We start from the raw sequence: 16,380 nt of genomic DNA, 5'->3' as shown, positions 1-16,380 counted from the left end.
CCCAATTGCTGGGTTTGTCCCTATTTTACCCAGCACTGGGTTGTATTTAACCCAGCATTTTTTTTTTAGAGTGTAGCAACCCATCTCAACAGCTTAGCAAATCCACAAGGCATATAGAATTGTTTTAGATTACAAAAGGTAAATCTAACCATCAAACTGCAAACCACTCTGTAGGATGCTGCCTCATCATATTCTGATGTTTTATGAATGACAGCCATGTGCTGCTGTATTTTAACCCTTTCGGCTACAGCAGCCATTATAAGAAAACACCCCTTTACTGCATGCATTCTCTTCGTCCAATGGAAATTTGTGCAAAGACGTATTTTCAATGTGTTGTTGTCTGAACATACAAAAACTTAGACTTAGTCAAGCAAATAAACTCACATTCTTATTTTAAAGCACATGACTTCAAAATTCACATTTAAGACACTTAAAGTAATCATGGCTCAAAAATGGCTTTATATTCTGGTTTTAAGGCTACAAACTGAACAACGCTACTCCCTACTGACATACAAATAACACCTGCGTCTACACTCCATCAGCACTGGTTCACAGATTCAGATGCTTCTTATAAAATCACAACTGAAGAGTTCAGCTCGAGCAGACTGAGCTCAGCTTCAGCGCCAGACACACACCAGATCCCTCCGGACCGGATTCATCCCACAGGGAGACGCACACAGAAAAACACACAACTACAGACCCGGGGAACGATTGGAAGCGTCAACGAGACCTAATGCAAGAAAATGAACAGAGAAAAATATCTGCACTGACTAAAATAACATTAAAAACATTTGCAAGAAGAACGAAACTGCAACTATAAATAATATCAACTAAATGTAAATATATATATATATATATATATATGAACTCATTCAGAAAAAATAATCATATGTTACATTTAGAGATAAGTAAATAAGAAATTAATGACATCACAAAAACAAACCAGCTTGCAGCATAGTAGTTCAAGTAAATATTGATGCAGGCGTCTCCATGAAACGACCAAACAAATCAAATTAGGTTCTAACTCAGTTCATCCAAAACTCCTGGATACATTTCAAAGGCTCTTATGGTTAAAATGACCAAATATTACCCAATATGTTCCAACTGCATAGCAACCCCTAACAACACTTTAGCAACTAGCAGCAACATATTGCAACAGCTTTGCAACCATACAGCGAGGCATATAGAATAGTTTTTACATCACAAAAGGCAAATGTTACCTTCAAATCTCTCAACAGGATGCGGCCTACGCACAAATGCTTTAATGCACAATCTCTATCTCTGTTATATTATGATGTATTATGAATGACAGCAATGAGCTGGTCTGTTAATCCTTTCATGTGCTGTGGTCATTAAGAGAAATCATCTATTCTTTTACTGCATGCAGTTGAGTGCACAACCTAAAAAATTATTTACCAGCTTAACTGGATTAATGTTTGCACAAAGTCCTGTAACTTTACCAGAAGGAAACATGGAAACATGATGCATTTTATCAAATGAATGATACAGCTACAAAATTATATAGGGTAAAACGTGTAGTAATCACTATGCATACACCAATCACATGGTACAAATCATGTTTAGTGATTTTTTTGCATTAACAGTCTCAACATTAATAAATTGTTTGCTTGATGAGGATGGTATATTTGATGACAGTTCAAACCAATCTGATCTATACTCCCGTCAGTCTTTGCAGAAGTTGATCATGTCAATGCACAAAACGCATGCACACATGCATCAGTCACCAGTTTTCACAAACCTGTAACAAGTCACTGAGCTGTATGCATGACCTGACACGAATCCAAAAAAAGACAAAAATAAATTGGAGACTATTTAGATCACAAAACACTGTGCATAAATAGAAAAGCATAAGCAACAGCATTTTTAAAATGTAAATTTTATTAATGAATAGTAATAATTATTATTATGACTATTATTATTTTATTTGTATTATTAAAACTGTTAAATATTCTGGAAAAAAAAAACTATATATAATGTGTATGTAATTAATTAATATTGTGTGCAATCATTCATGATTGAGGAAATTAAAAAAAAATATTTTTTTATTCTGATAGTGGTTATACTAGGAGAAACCTCAAAAATGACCCTTGACCTCAAGCTTAGGAAACCGAAACCAAAACATTGGCCATTTTAGTTGGATGGTTTGTTGAAAATTCACGACGATATGAGAAAGATTCTTCAAAAACCATCTAAAAACACACTAAAAGCAAGAATCACTTTTAAATGCAGAAGTGAATGGTATTCTAGAGCGCGCAGCATCCACATTCAGAATGCATGAAAACCTATAGACGTATTTCTATTCTCTTCTATTCTGTCCTGTACCTCCTTCCTTCTGCTCTCGGCTCCGGGTCTGGTGATGAGCGCCGTGTCGCCGCACACCACCGCCGCGTCCTTCACGAACACACAGTCCGGCAGCGCCTCGTCCGCGGGCAGCTCCACCACCTCCAGCCCGAGCCGGTGCTTCAGAACCGACACGTATTCGTCGTGCTCCTCCTGCGCTTTGAGCGGGTCCACCTCCAGACTGTCGGTTCTGAGCGCTTCTTTGGCCAGAGACTGAGAGACCGCGCGAACCACCGCGTGCGTAAAGCTGCCGAACCCGGACATCAGCCCAGCCATGCCGCTCCGAACCCTGCGCGTTGTGTTTATTACTGGACTGTTTGTTTGTTTGTTGTTGTTGCTCCCTGTTGTGGTTCCGCATGCGCTCGGTTCGAGCTCTGAAAGGGTGAGAACAGCGCGCTGATGACGTCAAGGACGCGCCCGACGCGACGCGCACCAATGTGATAAGAGATTGTAAATCGAACAAACAAAATGTACCAAATATGAAATATGTTTTTGCATTTGATAATGATACACTGAATAAAAAATACAGAATGTCTCAATTTAAACCCTCCCACAACCTTCCCATTCAAAAATATAGATGTAAACCATTTACCCACACCCTATATTTAAATAAAATTAAATTCTGAAGAAAAAAAGGTTGTTTATGCAATTATATTTAGTTGTTTTGTGATTTGTGTATAGTCTCAAATAATTTTTTATCTTTGTTTTTGTCTAATTATTAAGCCTCACATTTCTCAATTTTAATTAAACATTTAAATATCCAAACAACAAATAAAAATAAGTTACTTTAGTTAAAGTTACTTTTTTTAGAGGCCCATAAAATGGTGCCATTTAACTATTCTTCACTGATGACACTGAAAACTAGGAATATCAATAAAAATTGGTCCACCTGAAGTTTGGTCTGTTAATAATAATAAAGTTTTGATCAAACAGCACTTTTTTAATCTATTATGCCAAGCAAATGACATTGATTCTTCACCAATGCTGTATAGACATTTCGTTTTTTAAAACCCAAAATGAATGAGCATTTTCAGCGTGTTCCCTTTTTTTTTATAGCCGTGGTTTTGGATTTACAGTACGAGTGAAATAAGGTCTGTGGTTCAAATGACTTGAAGAGTCATACAGTACAGTCATAGCTCAAATATGAATTTCAGCACTGATGTGTTTTTTAAAAACATAGGCTGCTAAATAAGGACTACAAGGATGTACTTCAAGCACTGTAGTCCTTATATAGCCATTTAAACCCACAGGAAATTCCTGAGGGATCCCATGGAGAACTGACCATCTGTCTGACAGTCATGACTGAACAGCTCTAGTGCTGCGTGTTGCATTCCTTTCAATCATGAGTGTCACGTCTATAGCAACTGACACACTGCCATTGACCGCCACCAAAAGACAGACACCTGCAAAGCCATCAGACCTTTGAAATATACATCACACAAAAATAAAATATAAAGATAATCATGAAAAACACAGGTTCTTTTATTGGCATCTTTGGTTCCCTTTAACATCAATGGAACATTCCCATTACACAAAAGGCTCTTTATAGTGGAAAAATGTACTTTAGATTATTAAAATGTTCTTCACACTAAGAAGAAAATGGTTCACTGAAATATGGAGCCCCCGCACATGACATGCAGGGAAAAAAAAAGAAAAAGTAAATTGTGCGCATGATTTACTGATTTGTTCCCTCGGTTTACTAAATTGTGCGCTCAATACAATAATTAGTTCCCTCGTTTTAAGTAAATCATGCACATGAAATAATAAGTCATTCTACTTCCTGTCCGCATTCTCACAAACCGACGTAGATGCCTCTCACTTTAAATGATTCCATGCAACACTGCAAGGCTTTTGAGAATGTCTCTATAACGCATTCAAAACTCGAAATAAAACCCAATTAAAGTGTCTCTGTCCATAACGTAACGTAACGTAACGTAACAACATAACATAACATAACAACATACCATAACATAACACAACACATAACATAACATCACAACATCACATCACATAATAACATAACATAACATATAACGTAACGTATAACACATAACATAACATAACACAATGTAATGTATAACATGTAACGTAACGTAACATAACATAACATAACATAACACAATGTAATGTATAACATGTAACGTAACGTAACATAACATAACATAACATAACATAACAACATAACACAATGTAATGTATAACACATAACGTAACGTAACGTAACATAACATAACAACATAACACAATGTAATGTATAACATGTAACGTAACATAACGTAACATAACAACATAACAACAACATACATAATGTAACGTATAACATGTAACGTAACGTAACATATAACATAACATAACACATAACATAACACGTAACACGTAACGTAACATAACAGCAACAGATTTATAAGAAAGCAGACAGGGCGTAGAACAGATTATCATTTTGTGCGCACGATATACTTAAAATGAAGGCATGAATTATTATATTGAGAGCACGATATACTTTTTTTATTTACTGAAAGTTTATTTGAGGAAACAAAAATGGTTCTTCTATGCATCGCTATGAAAACTCCTTTTGGAAGCTGTATTTTTAAGTCAAGTCACATTTATTTATATAGTGTTTTATGCATATTGTTTGAAAGCTGCTTCACATTGAATACCTTTTTTCTTGGTTATATATGAATGTTAGCGGAACATTCCATTTGATCATTTTGCAAACATTACAGGAACGTTACTTTTGAATGTTCTCTGAACGTTCTTAAACAAGTAGTAACATTTAAAAAACGTTAGATGAATGTTCAACTAAAAAGTTTTGTAAAAACATTCCATGAATAATGTATAAATAACGCTTTCAGAACATGAAAGCGTTATTTATAAAGAATGCTTTTAGAACATTATTAAAGACCAGATAACGTTAAACGAATGTTCTATTAACGCTACTGGAAGAACGTTAGTTTGTAACTTTGAGAGAACCTTGCCCGAATGTTCTGAGAACATTTCTTGGTAGCTGGGGAAGCTAACAGAAGACAATAGTGTCATTATTCAGCTCAGTTCGGTTTAGGTTTTGTTTTCATCTGATAGCGTTAGTGCAGTCAAATCGACAATATTAAGTATTTAATATTAAATATTAAACTTTACAATAAATGGAATCTTTCCATTGCACTTTATAGTGGAAAAATGTTCTTCGGATTATTTCTGAAGAACAGCTCTTATAAGAGCTGATCACTGAAAAGTTCTTTGAGGAACCCAAAATGATTCTTCTTTTGCATACAAGAGTGTACTGATATGGGATGTGAATTGTTTAGTTCACACAAGGATTCTCCATTTTAGAAAGGTTTTCAGAGCTCAGGTCATGCTGTTTGTGTGCACGGCTGGAATTCCTCTTTTCTATGGACATTCCTCTGTCTTTCCATCTTTCCGTCGAGCGCGGCTGGAATCGTTCTCCAGACATCCTTGAGTACATTCCTGCGTACCCCAGGAACAAAGTTTGTCTTTTCTTGTTCCAAATCCACTCAATTATCCAGAACGGTCTAAACATTCCCGGAGCCCCACATTCCATCCTCTCATTCCGTTCCCCACTTCCGTCCCTGAGCTCCGTTTTTCCATTCCTCCGGCTTTCCCCTCGGAGAGGAAATATGCGGGCTGAGGAAAGGCGAGCGGGTCCTAGCGCACCTGGTGCGCAGCTTGGAGGGCTGTAAAAGATGAATGAACTTTGAGCTTCAAAGACCTTTTGGAACTGGTTTTCGGGGGCTAAACACACTCTCTAACGGCTCTCTCTGCATGAACATTATACAGCATCCGCTAAAACGAACCTCTGCACCATAATCCAACCCTTACTGCCCCAGAACCTACTGAGCAGCATCCCAAACATGTCTGAAATGTGCTTTACATTCTTTTTTTCACATTTATTCATTTAGCAGACTTGTTAAGATGTATAAAATACAAAGAGGCGGAAACACATTTATAATGCCTAAATATGCTGTCTAGGTAGGCAGCTCACAAGGTTTTGGAACTGCTAAAAATGTATTAAGGTATCTGTAGCTAAAAACAACTAGCTACAGAATACCTTAGTATCATAGCAGTTAGTTTTCTAGCTGTTCAGATCACATTAACAACAGCCTAGAAACCACCCTAGTAACACCCTAGCACCGTAGCTGATAGTTTTCTAGGCTTTCAGACCCTTTGGTAGCAACGGCCTAGTAACTACCCAGAACACCCTAGCAACCAACCAGAACCCCCAAGCACCTTAGCTGATAGTTTTCTAGGATTTCAAGGCTTTAAAAACCCCTTAGCAACCACCTAGCAATGGCCTAGTAACTACCTATAACACCCTTGTATCATAGTAGATAGATTTAGCATTTCAGAACCCCTTAGTAACCACCTAGCAATGGCATAGTAACCACACAGACCACCCTAGCAACAGCCTAGCAACCACCCAGGACACCCTAGCAACAGCCTAGCAACCACCCAGGACACCCTAGCAACAGCCTAGCAACCACCCAGGACACCCTAGTATCAGCGCTAAAGATTTACTATGGTATCTATAGTTTACACCAAAAACAACATTGTTAGATACATTTATTCTTGTTACTACTGTAAAATCACAATGAAAAAGCAATGTATTCAACATCATCTCACTATCAGCTCTATGTGTCTTTATTAAGTCATACAGAGTGTGACATTCAACTGGAGTGTGTGATTTCATGACTTCATACTGAAATGATTCTTAGCAACTTTCCCGAACAAAACCCTTTTGTATTTATCACACAAATCAAACGGTCCAGAATGCCAGACTATAAACAGCTCAGATCCCACAGGATAAACACTTTATCCTTACAGTCGGAGGAAGCATGTTATGGCTAAAATATTTATCTGTGAGCAGCTGTGTGATCCAGTGTAGACTGTAAAACTTCAGCATGAGGGGAAAATTCCACTCATCAAGATTACTATTGTTTCTAAGCATTATTATTAAGTAGGATGTTTATGCTAACTAGATGCCTAATTGAAGACAGGAGAGGCTTTCCTGAAAACCAGACTTACGATTTCTGCCTTTTACCCTGCCAACCACATAGCAACACCCTACTAACCACCCGGAACACCCTTGCAACATAGTAGATAGTTTTAGCATTTCAGAACCCCTTAGCAACAGCCTAGTAACCACCCAGAACACCCCAGCATCTTAGTAAATAGTTTTAGCATTTCAGAACCACTTTGCGAAAACCTAGTGACGTCCTAGTAACCACTCAGAACACCCTAGTATCAAAGCAGATACTTTTAGCATTTCAGAACCCCTTAGCAACCACCTAGCAATGGCCTAGTAACCACCCAGAACACCCTAGCATCAAAGTAGATTATTTTAGCATTTTAGAACCCCTTAGCAACCACTTATTGATGGCCTAGTAACCACACAGATGACCCTAGCATCATAGCAGATAGTTTTAGCATTTCAGAACCCCTTAGCAACCACCTACCGATGGGCTAGTACCAACCAGAAAACCCTAGCATGACAGTACTTTTAGCATTTCAGAACCCCTCAGCAACCACCTAGCAACAACCTAGTAACCACCCAGACCACCCTAACGTCATAGTAGATAGATTTAATATTTCAGAACCCCTTAGTAGCCACCTAGTGATGGCCTAGTAACTACCCAGAACGCTCTAGCATCATAGTAGATAGTTTTAGCATTTCAGACCCCTTAGCAACGATCTAGTAACCACCCACTGCATCACAGCATCATAGCAGATAGTTTTCAATGCTTTCAGAACCCCTTAGCAAACAAATGCCATACAGCCAACTAGTAATTTAATAGCCTAAATCAAGCAATCAAATGACTGACAAATGGCATGCCTATTTTTGCAGTTTTGCTACTAAAAATGACAGTCCCAGTCCTGGGAGAAAGGGTGCACAGATATTTGTGTGATTTTAGTAGCAGTTCATTCACAGGAAATGACATCGCATAGTCTCAGTGAACTATGACAGGAAAAGCCACAGAGTAAACAAGGGCCGAATACCTGGATAGCATCTCTCTGATATCACTCTGGCAGGACGGAATGAGTCGTGCAAGAGGTTAAACAGCAGAGAACTTCCACACCGGAGGTGTCACACCACATTCAATGGTAAAATAAACACAAGCAGAGCTGCCACTCATCTGTAGAGCTTTACATAATATAGAAATATGGACATGGCCCAACTCTACTTTAAGGGGAGTGGGATTGGAGGGTTAAAGCCACTCATGTCATGCGTTCGTAATCAATAGCCGCTGCCAGACCACCGCTTTCAAAGCCCTGGAAGAAAGTGAAGCCCAGTGGAAAATATTATGTTTACCATTACAACATGGTGGACATAAATGAAAAACGCTCTTGTAATGGTTCCTGGATGTGTAATTCCAGAATAGAAAAATGAGGGGTGACTCCACTGGAACACAATGACAGCACTGTTTCCTAAAAGCCCCGCGGCCCTCTCATCAGGAAAGATGGAGAACGCTCTCTGAACGGCATGTGCATGAACAGATGTCAAGGCTTCGTGAGCTCATTTTCTCACTGGACAGACTTTACTCTCACTCTCTCCAGGGGAGACGCTTCAGCTGACCTCAATCGCTCACACTGGGAAAAGCAGAATGTAGACTACTATTGAGAAAATAAAGACGTATATAACTTAACATGCAGTGGCCCCAATAAGTAAGCCCTTAGCAACCACCTAGCAACATCCTAATAGAGGAACACCCTAGCATCATACAGTATAAGTTAACTTTCCAGCCTTTCAGAACCCTTTAGCAACCACCTAGCAATGGTCTGGTAACCATACAGACTACGCTACCAATGGCCTAGTAACCACCCAGAACACCCTAGCATCATAGCAGTTAGTTTTGTAGGCTTTCGGAACCCCTTAGCAACCACCAAGCAATGGCCTAGTAACCACCCAGAACACCATAGCGACTGCCTAGTAACCACCCAGAACACCGTAGCAATAGCATAGTAACCACACTGACCACCCTAGTAACAGTCTAGAAACCACCCAGAACACCCTAGCATCATAGCAGTTAGTTTTGTAGGCTTTCAGAACACCTTAGCAACCACCTAGCAATGGCCTAACAACCACCAGAACACCATAGCAACAGTTTAGCAACCACCCAGAACACCTTAGCAAAAGCCTAGCAACCACCAGAGCTCCCTAGCACTGGCAAAAGCAGTATTTGAACATCTAAAGAATGCTACACGTAAAAAAATTCACGACTACCTGACGAACATTGCTGAAACAGACAGACTACAAAACAAAAACAAATCAGAGAAGCAGCTCACCTTTTATTAGCCAATCAGAAACATTCTCTGTCTGTCAATTTTTTTTTCCATGTAGGTTTGCTGACACTGGGTTGGCTATAATAAAATAACAAAAAAAAAATAAATATATATATATAATAAAATATATAATAAAATATAAAAAGCAAGCTGCATATCTTTTTAAGAACAGCACAAGCACTATGTACAAGTACAACATTCCAGCACAACATTTTTATCATTTCAAACCAAACAAACTTATTTAAATCATTAATAATTAATCAAACCTAACCTAACCTAACCCTAAATCATAAAACATTAGCAATAAAACTGATCGCTTAAACTCTGATTGGATGCTGGTAAACCAAGTGGTTGGGTTTTTAAAAGCATTTGGCTATAAAAGCATCTTTGACTAATAACAGCCATTCAAAAACAGGATTTTTCTCAGGATAGTCACTAGTGAAGGGTTTGGGGACGCTTGCATTCTTGTGGTGCCATCAGCCAATCAGCATTATCATGATGTCATTTTCCAGCACCTACACCTCAGGTGATTGGCTTAGAAACATACGTGTCCATGAACAAATATGGCAGGATAATGCGGACGCAAGTTTACACTTTCCAAGCTTACATGCATCAGCTGTTAGGCAAATACATCTTAAACGGCTAGCAGCATTTGGAACATGCTAACTGGTTTCTGGCTGGTCATTCACGAGCAAAACACAACCCCATGTTCAATACAAACCAGCTTAGATGGTGCGAGATGGTCAACAAGCCAGTGACTCGCTAGAAACCAGCTAACGTGCTCCAAAACACAGGTTCCAAATGTTCTAAAACGGGATTTTCCAGCACTACTTAATTCAAAATTGACCAATTCAAATATTATTATGCATAAATGCAATTATTTATTAAATGTTTACCATAGTAAAATCACATCATCAAGTTATGGTAAAGACTACAGATCATCTTTAGTACAACGACACAGTACAGCACATCACCATCTAGTGTCGCAATATGGGAAAAATAAACTGAAACCAGTTTAACCACAGGGTTTCAGAACTCGGCAGCTCAGAATCTCAATGAACAGATCACTTGACTGATCAGAAGAAAACAACCAATGGTGATAATAACAGTGCCATCAGGATTTGTTTAATTGCACACATGCAAACACTGTAGCTACAAACAAATGGTCCATGAAGATGTAAAAGTCAAACATACCTGAGCTATGACATATCTCCAGAAATCCTCAATCCAGGTGGCAAACGTTCTTCATCATTACATCTCAGTGTCCAGACGCTCCTGCTCTCTGCGAGTCTGTGGAAAGAACTATTCAGTGCTGTCAGGACAATATTGTACATTCCCTTAGTCTCACAGTCAGTTTGGTTTGTGTGTATCCAAGGACTTCTAATCTCTGAATTCCGGTGGAATGCCACTTATTTGGAATCTCAGACAAAAACAGTGCGCTTTTTTATTTTTTAAACATCTCGAATGGAAAACTGGATGCCTGTTGCAGTTTTTACTTCCACTATGTGATGGACAGACTGCATGAATATTAAATTAGCTGGAGGAATTTCCTCCATGGAGCGCGTATTTAGGGATCCTTTAAGCTGTCAGGAATGCTTTGTGGTTGGATAACTCCAGCAGAAATGTTAATAATGCAGGCTACTGCCCAGACCAAATATGGCAATATTGTTACGTCTGGAATCAGGCTCCACATCTGGAATCGCTTCGAGCTGTTGAGTCAAGAGAGAGCAGCGAGCCGAGCCAAAAATAGAGGCCGTAAAGTTGGAGCTTAAACATCTCCAAACGCGCACATAATACTGCATTTAAGGTGCATCATGGCACAGAGGGTTTTCAAACAGTTCGAACTCTAAACCGAAAAGTTTGAGTGTTTGAAAACTAATACAAATCCCCCAAAGCGCATAGCTGATCTGGATAAGCGAACGCGCGCATCCTGTGGGATCATTTATGGTTGACTCGCATAACGCCATTAATAGACCCCTGGGGGCTCCGACATATTTCAATGGCGAGTAATAACGCTAATCTTTGACATGACGTTAGCCAAAATAAAGCAGCTAGTAAGCATGATGTTGGTGAAATAACACTGTACCCCCACCACCTCCTCTATATTCCCCTCTGCTCTCCACGTTTCCATTTTTGCGTAAAGTTAATACTTAAATTCTTGAAACCATTATCTATATAAAACGTTCTGATAACATACCCCAACGTGTAAAGAAGCGTCTGCTTTATTTTGTTTTGCATATTGGAGACAGATAGTTGGATGGGTTTATTTATACCTTTTAAAGGAATGTCTCAGTATTTCTGTTTGTTCGTGTTGAGGTTCGCCGCTTGCTTACCATTATAAATGTGAAAGACGTTTTAAATGAAACACTAAAGGTTTATTTGATATGTGTGCCATGTTAGTCTATAATAGACATTATTTTATGTCAGATGGCGATCCGACAGCTGTTGATATAGTTACGCCGAACGCGAAATTATATTCGCGTATGTTTATTTACGCGTAAATAACGCGTAATTAAGTGTTGAAAACACTTCTTTTTAAAATCACATACCTGTTTTGTCTTCCTTTGAGGGGATAATTTTAAGTAAAAATTGTGTTCAGTGAAAGGGGAAAATTCATTTAAGAGAGAGAGAGAGAGAGAGAGAGAGAGAAAAGAAAGTTAGACAGGGTGGTGCTTAGCTCGGATGGAAAACTCGCCAAGAAGCATTCCTCGCATAGCTTCGGAACAGTTCAGCGATGGTGACGTCAGGGCTCTGCTACCGTATAAAAGAGGAGCTGAGCGCGTCTTCAGTCTCAGAGCGCTGCGCCTTCAGACGCACCAAAACAAAGCGACAACGCGACGCGCAAACGAGGACTTAAACCGAGGAATTGCTCGTTTGATTCAACAACCTACAGTACACAGCGAAGCGAAGATGTTTGCTTGGGCTGTGATCGTCATCCTTATTGCACACGTTAATGTGGTAAGTTACTTTTATTACTCATATGCTTATTATAGGCGTTGTGTTTGATGACTTAGAATACAGCACAGTGTATACATAGAATTAATCAATAATCCATGGAGGATTCGTTTTTGAACGCGCTGTATTATAAATGATACAATAGGCACTTAGGTGCTAGATCCCCCAGTTATACAGCTTAGAGGTTTATTTACACTGGCTTTTTCTTAAACTTCTATATTTAGTTTTATCTTTTTTTTTTTTAAAGTGACTTGAAAGTGACTTTTTTTTTTTTATATGTATGGTCTTGTTATTGTCACTGTATGTCTGAGCCTCGTCACAAGCATTTCAATGCCCAGTTTTCCCCAGTGTTAACTATGCAAATGATAAATAAATGCCTCTTGACTCTCGAAAGTCCAAGCCTCCTGGTTTTTCTGCTCAGGTCTTCTCCAGCTGCCCAGCGACATGCTCGTGCCCGCTAGAGCTTCCCAAATGCACGCCTGGAGTCAGTCTGGTCTCAGATGGCTGCAGCTGCTGCAAAGTGTGTGCCAGACAGCTGAACGAAGACTGCAGCAAGACAGAGCCGTGCGACCACACCAAAGGGCTGGAGTGCAACTTCGGGGCCAGCCACGGGGCCACCAGAGGCATCTGCCGAGGTATGTTTCTCATTATGCTTTGTAAAAGACACCGAATGGAAAGCATGTGTGGATTGGAGTGGGGGGAGTCTTTGTGGAAGGAAAAAAAAATAAGTTGGATGTTTGGATTTCTTGTGTTGGAATGCTCAAACCTTTTGTGTTTTCTTACAGCCAAATCCGAGGGCAGACCTTGCGAGTACAACAGCAGGATCTATCAGAACGGAGAGAGTTTCCAGCCCAACTGCAAGCACCAGTGCACTTGCATCGATGGAGCAGTGGGCTGCATTCCGCTGTGTCCACAAGAGCTCTCCCTGCCCACGTTGGGCTGCGCCAACCCCAGGCTGGTCAAAGTGCCAGGCCAGTGCTGCGAGGAATGGGTCTGCAATGATGGGAAGACTAGGGAATCCATCGACAAGCTGTTTGGCAACGATCCGACGGTCGACGATTCTGAGAGCGACCTCACCAGCAAGAACGAGTTCATCTCCATCGTGAAGGCCGGACTCAAATCCTTGCCTGGTAAGATCAAAGATGCATTGGATATTAGCATGCATGTTTGATTTGTATTCAATCAGAGTTTTAAATAGCGCTCTGTTTATTTGCAGCATTCCGATCGCAGCCGGAATCCCACCAGTTTGAGAAGTGCATAGTGCAGACCACACCCTGGTCCCAATGCTCCAAGACCTGCGGCACTGGAATCTCCACCAGGATAACCAATGACAATGGCGAATGCAAGTTGGTTAAGGAGACCAGGATCTGCGAAGTCCGTCCATGCAGCCAATCGCCATACACCAGCCTCAAGGTATGCAACATCCCTGCAAAGACAAATGCATTGCATCATGTCATTTGCATGCATTTGACTTATCTTCCATGCATCTGACTTACCTTGTGTACTCTCAACAGAAGGGAAAGAAATGCAACCGGACCAAGAAGTCCATGCAGCCGGTGAAGTTCACCTACGCCGGATGCTCCAGCCTGAAGAAGTACCGCGTCAGGTACTGCGGCTCCTGTGTGGATGGCCGCTGCTGCAGCCCGCAGCAGACCCGCACCATCCGTGTCAAGTTCCACTGCGAGGATGGCGACACCTTCAACAAGAACGTCATGATGATCGAGTCCTGCAAGTGCACATACAACTGCGCCCATGGCAACGACGCCACCTACCCCTTCTACAGACTCTTCAACGACATCCACAAGTTCAGAGACTGAGCGCCGGCCAGGGAATCCCGCCTCGACCCTTGCGTGACCGGGAGCGCGTCACGAGCGACGACCAATGGCAGCCCAGCTGCGCAATTGGGGGGCCCGTCCGCCGGCCAATCAACTACCATCTCCTGTTGTAACTAGATTCCCACGGAATTACGGACTTACATTATGGGGACTTTGAAGTGCACTGTTTGCTGAGGCCGCATCAGCGTATCGAAAAGGCTCGCTCCACAATGGAGCGCTACGTTTTATAGCTTCGTTATGGAGCAACCTGTAAAGATGTAAAGATGCAGTTGTTAATATTACAATTCCTGATGTATATCTTGATGTCTAATTACAAAACATGACCCAAACTGTAGACTTGTATGTGTGTATATTCCCAATTGTAGATATGCACATGCATAAGGTACAACTGGTAGACTATGAACCTGGTCAAGGTTGAGTTTGTCCATGTAATACTCCCCCTAATGCGGGTAAACGCATCCTCATTGTTTGGCAGCTAGAGAAATCCAACTCCACGACATGATTAACAACAGACTTTAAAGGTTGAATGAATGTTTTATTATTGTTAATAATATTATTTATCGCAAATGTAGCTCTTTTATTTGAAAAATGTCATACTGGAATAAAGTGTAAAAATTATCTATGATCTAATTTTATATGTTACAAATAAAAGATTTATTTATGAACTGATCACCTTGAGTTGCGTTCTTGAATGTTCATAACGGTGCCAAAAGCACAGGTCATTCATGAGACACAATCTTTCAACGTTAAGAATGAAGGGTTGGTTATATAACAGCAGTTCTGGAAGTTTCTCTCCCTCTTCTCTCTGTTGAATGGAATGCTATTGGGGAACTGTAAGACTTGACTTGCTTCCTACAATAAAACCTGAGCCACTCGTTCATTTAAGAAAACAATTAAGAGACCCAGCAATAGCAGAAAGCATGGAGCTGTGCCCGGAATCTTGAGTGCTTTTCCAAACGGAGTTTCAGTCGGTGTTTACAGGAGTTTTCAGAGCATAAAGCACAGAACTAAAACATCAGGAATCACAGGGGAGACGAGGAGGTCTTTATGCCGCATTATGGTTTAATTTGTTAGACAACTTCTCACCAAACGATTGGTTTACTTGTTGCACATGCAAGACGCTGCACATGGGTTTAATGAATATCGATCTTATCTTCAATCGGAGACCTTTAGTTCCGCAATCACGCATTATTAAGAACAGATCTGCAGGGCATCTGTCCATCTTCCCCGTCTCTGACCCCTCCTTCAGCCGCAATGATATATCTCCAGAGAGGTTTGATCCAGGTGAAGGAAATCCAGCTGAGGAATGCAGACGTGCTGATGGTCGGCAGATGTTGGAAAATATTTGGAAGTAGCTTGTTCGGTTTGGGCCATCCTGCTAAAAATATACCATTTCTGAAAGAACAGAGATCCTGCCTGAGAGCAAGTTCGGCTTTATGACATCCCAACGGATGACGGGAACACAAACGGACGGTTATATCACACCACGGAGGCCCTTCTATTGGAGTAGGACAGTGATCCAGACATTTCCTTGTGATATGACACTGTAGACAAAACCAGCAGCATTTTGGCTTCTGAAAAAGGAAATAAAATGACAAAAACACAAATAAACTACACAGATACATCTCAACACTGGTACACTCTAAAAAATGCTAGGTTGTTTCAACCCAACTTTGGGTCAAATATGGACTAACCCAGCCGTTGGGTTAAATTTTTACATTCAATTTTTAACCCAAAAGTTGGGTTAGTCCATATTGGACCCAAAGCTGGGTTGAAACAACCCAGCATTTTTTAGAGTGTATAGTCAAATGAAACGAAAACTGTCAAGTCATTTTAATGGTTTTCCACTAGGCATCATGAATGCAGAGCCATATGCTTTTTTCCCTTAATTTTGACATCCGATAGGAATGAAACAAACAAACAGTTTCAACAAACC

The 16,380-nt window shown here is 40.3% G+C and overlaps 1 protein-coding gene across 1 annotated transcript; it reads left to right on the top strand.

The window, feature by feature from the left end:
* The first annotated feature begins 12,460 nt into the window (after positions 1-12,460).
* On the top strand, positions 12,461-15,114 carry LOC107660292 (protein CYR61-like). The gene is made up of 5 exons (XM_016449574.1): positions 12,461-12,612; positions 13,031-13,244; positions 13,395-13,739; positions 13,826-14,022; positions 14,124-15,114. The coding sequence occupies exons 1-5, from the start codon at positions 12,565-12,567 to the stop codon at positions 14,424-14,426; spliced, it is 1,107 nt and encodes a 368-aa protein (XP_016305060.1). The 5' UTR covers positions 12,461-12,564; the 3' UTR covers positions 14,427-15,114.
* The last annotated feature ends 1,266 nt before the right edge of the window (positions 15,115-16,380 follow it).

Source organism: Sinocyclocheilus anshuiensis, unplaced genomic scaffold (assembly GCF_001515605.1).
Source record: "Sinocyclocheilus anshuiensis isolate Anshui unplaced genomic scaffold, SAMN03320099.WGS_v1.1 scaffold1457, whole genome shotgun sequence".
Classification (NCBI taxonomy): domain Eukaryota; kingdom Metazoa; phylum Chordata; class Actinopteri; order Cypriniformes; family Cyprinidae; genus Sinocyclocheilus; species Sinocyclocheilus anshuiensis.
This window is presented reverse-complemented; position numbering and strand designations above follow the sequence as displayed.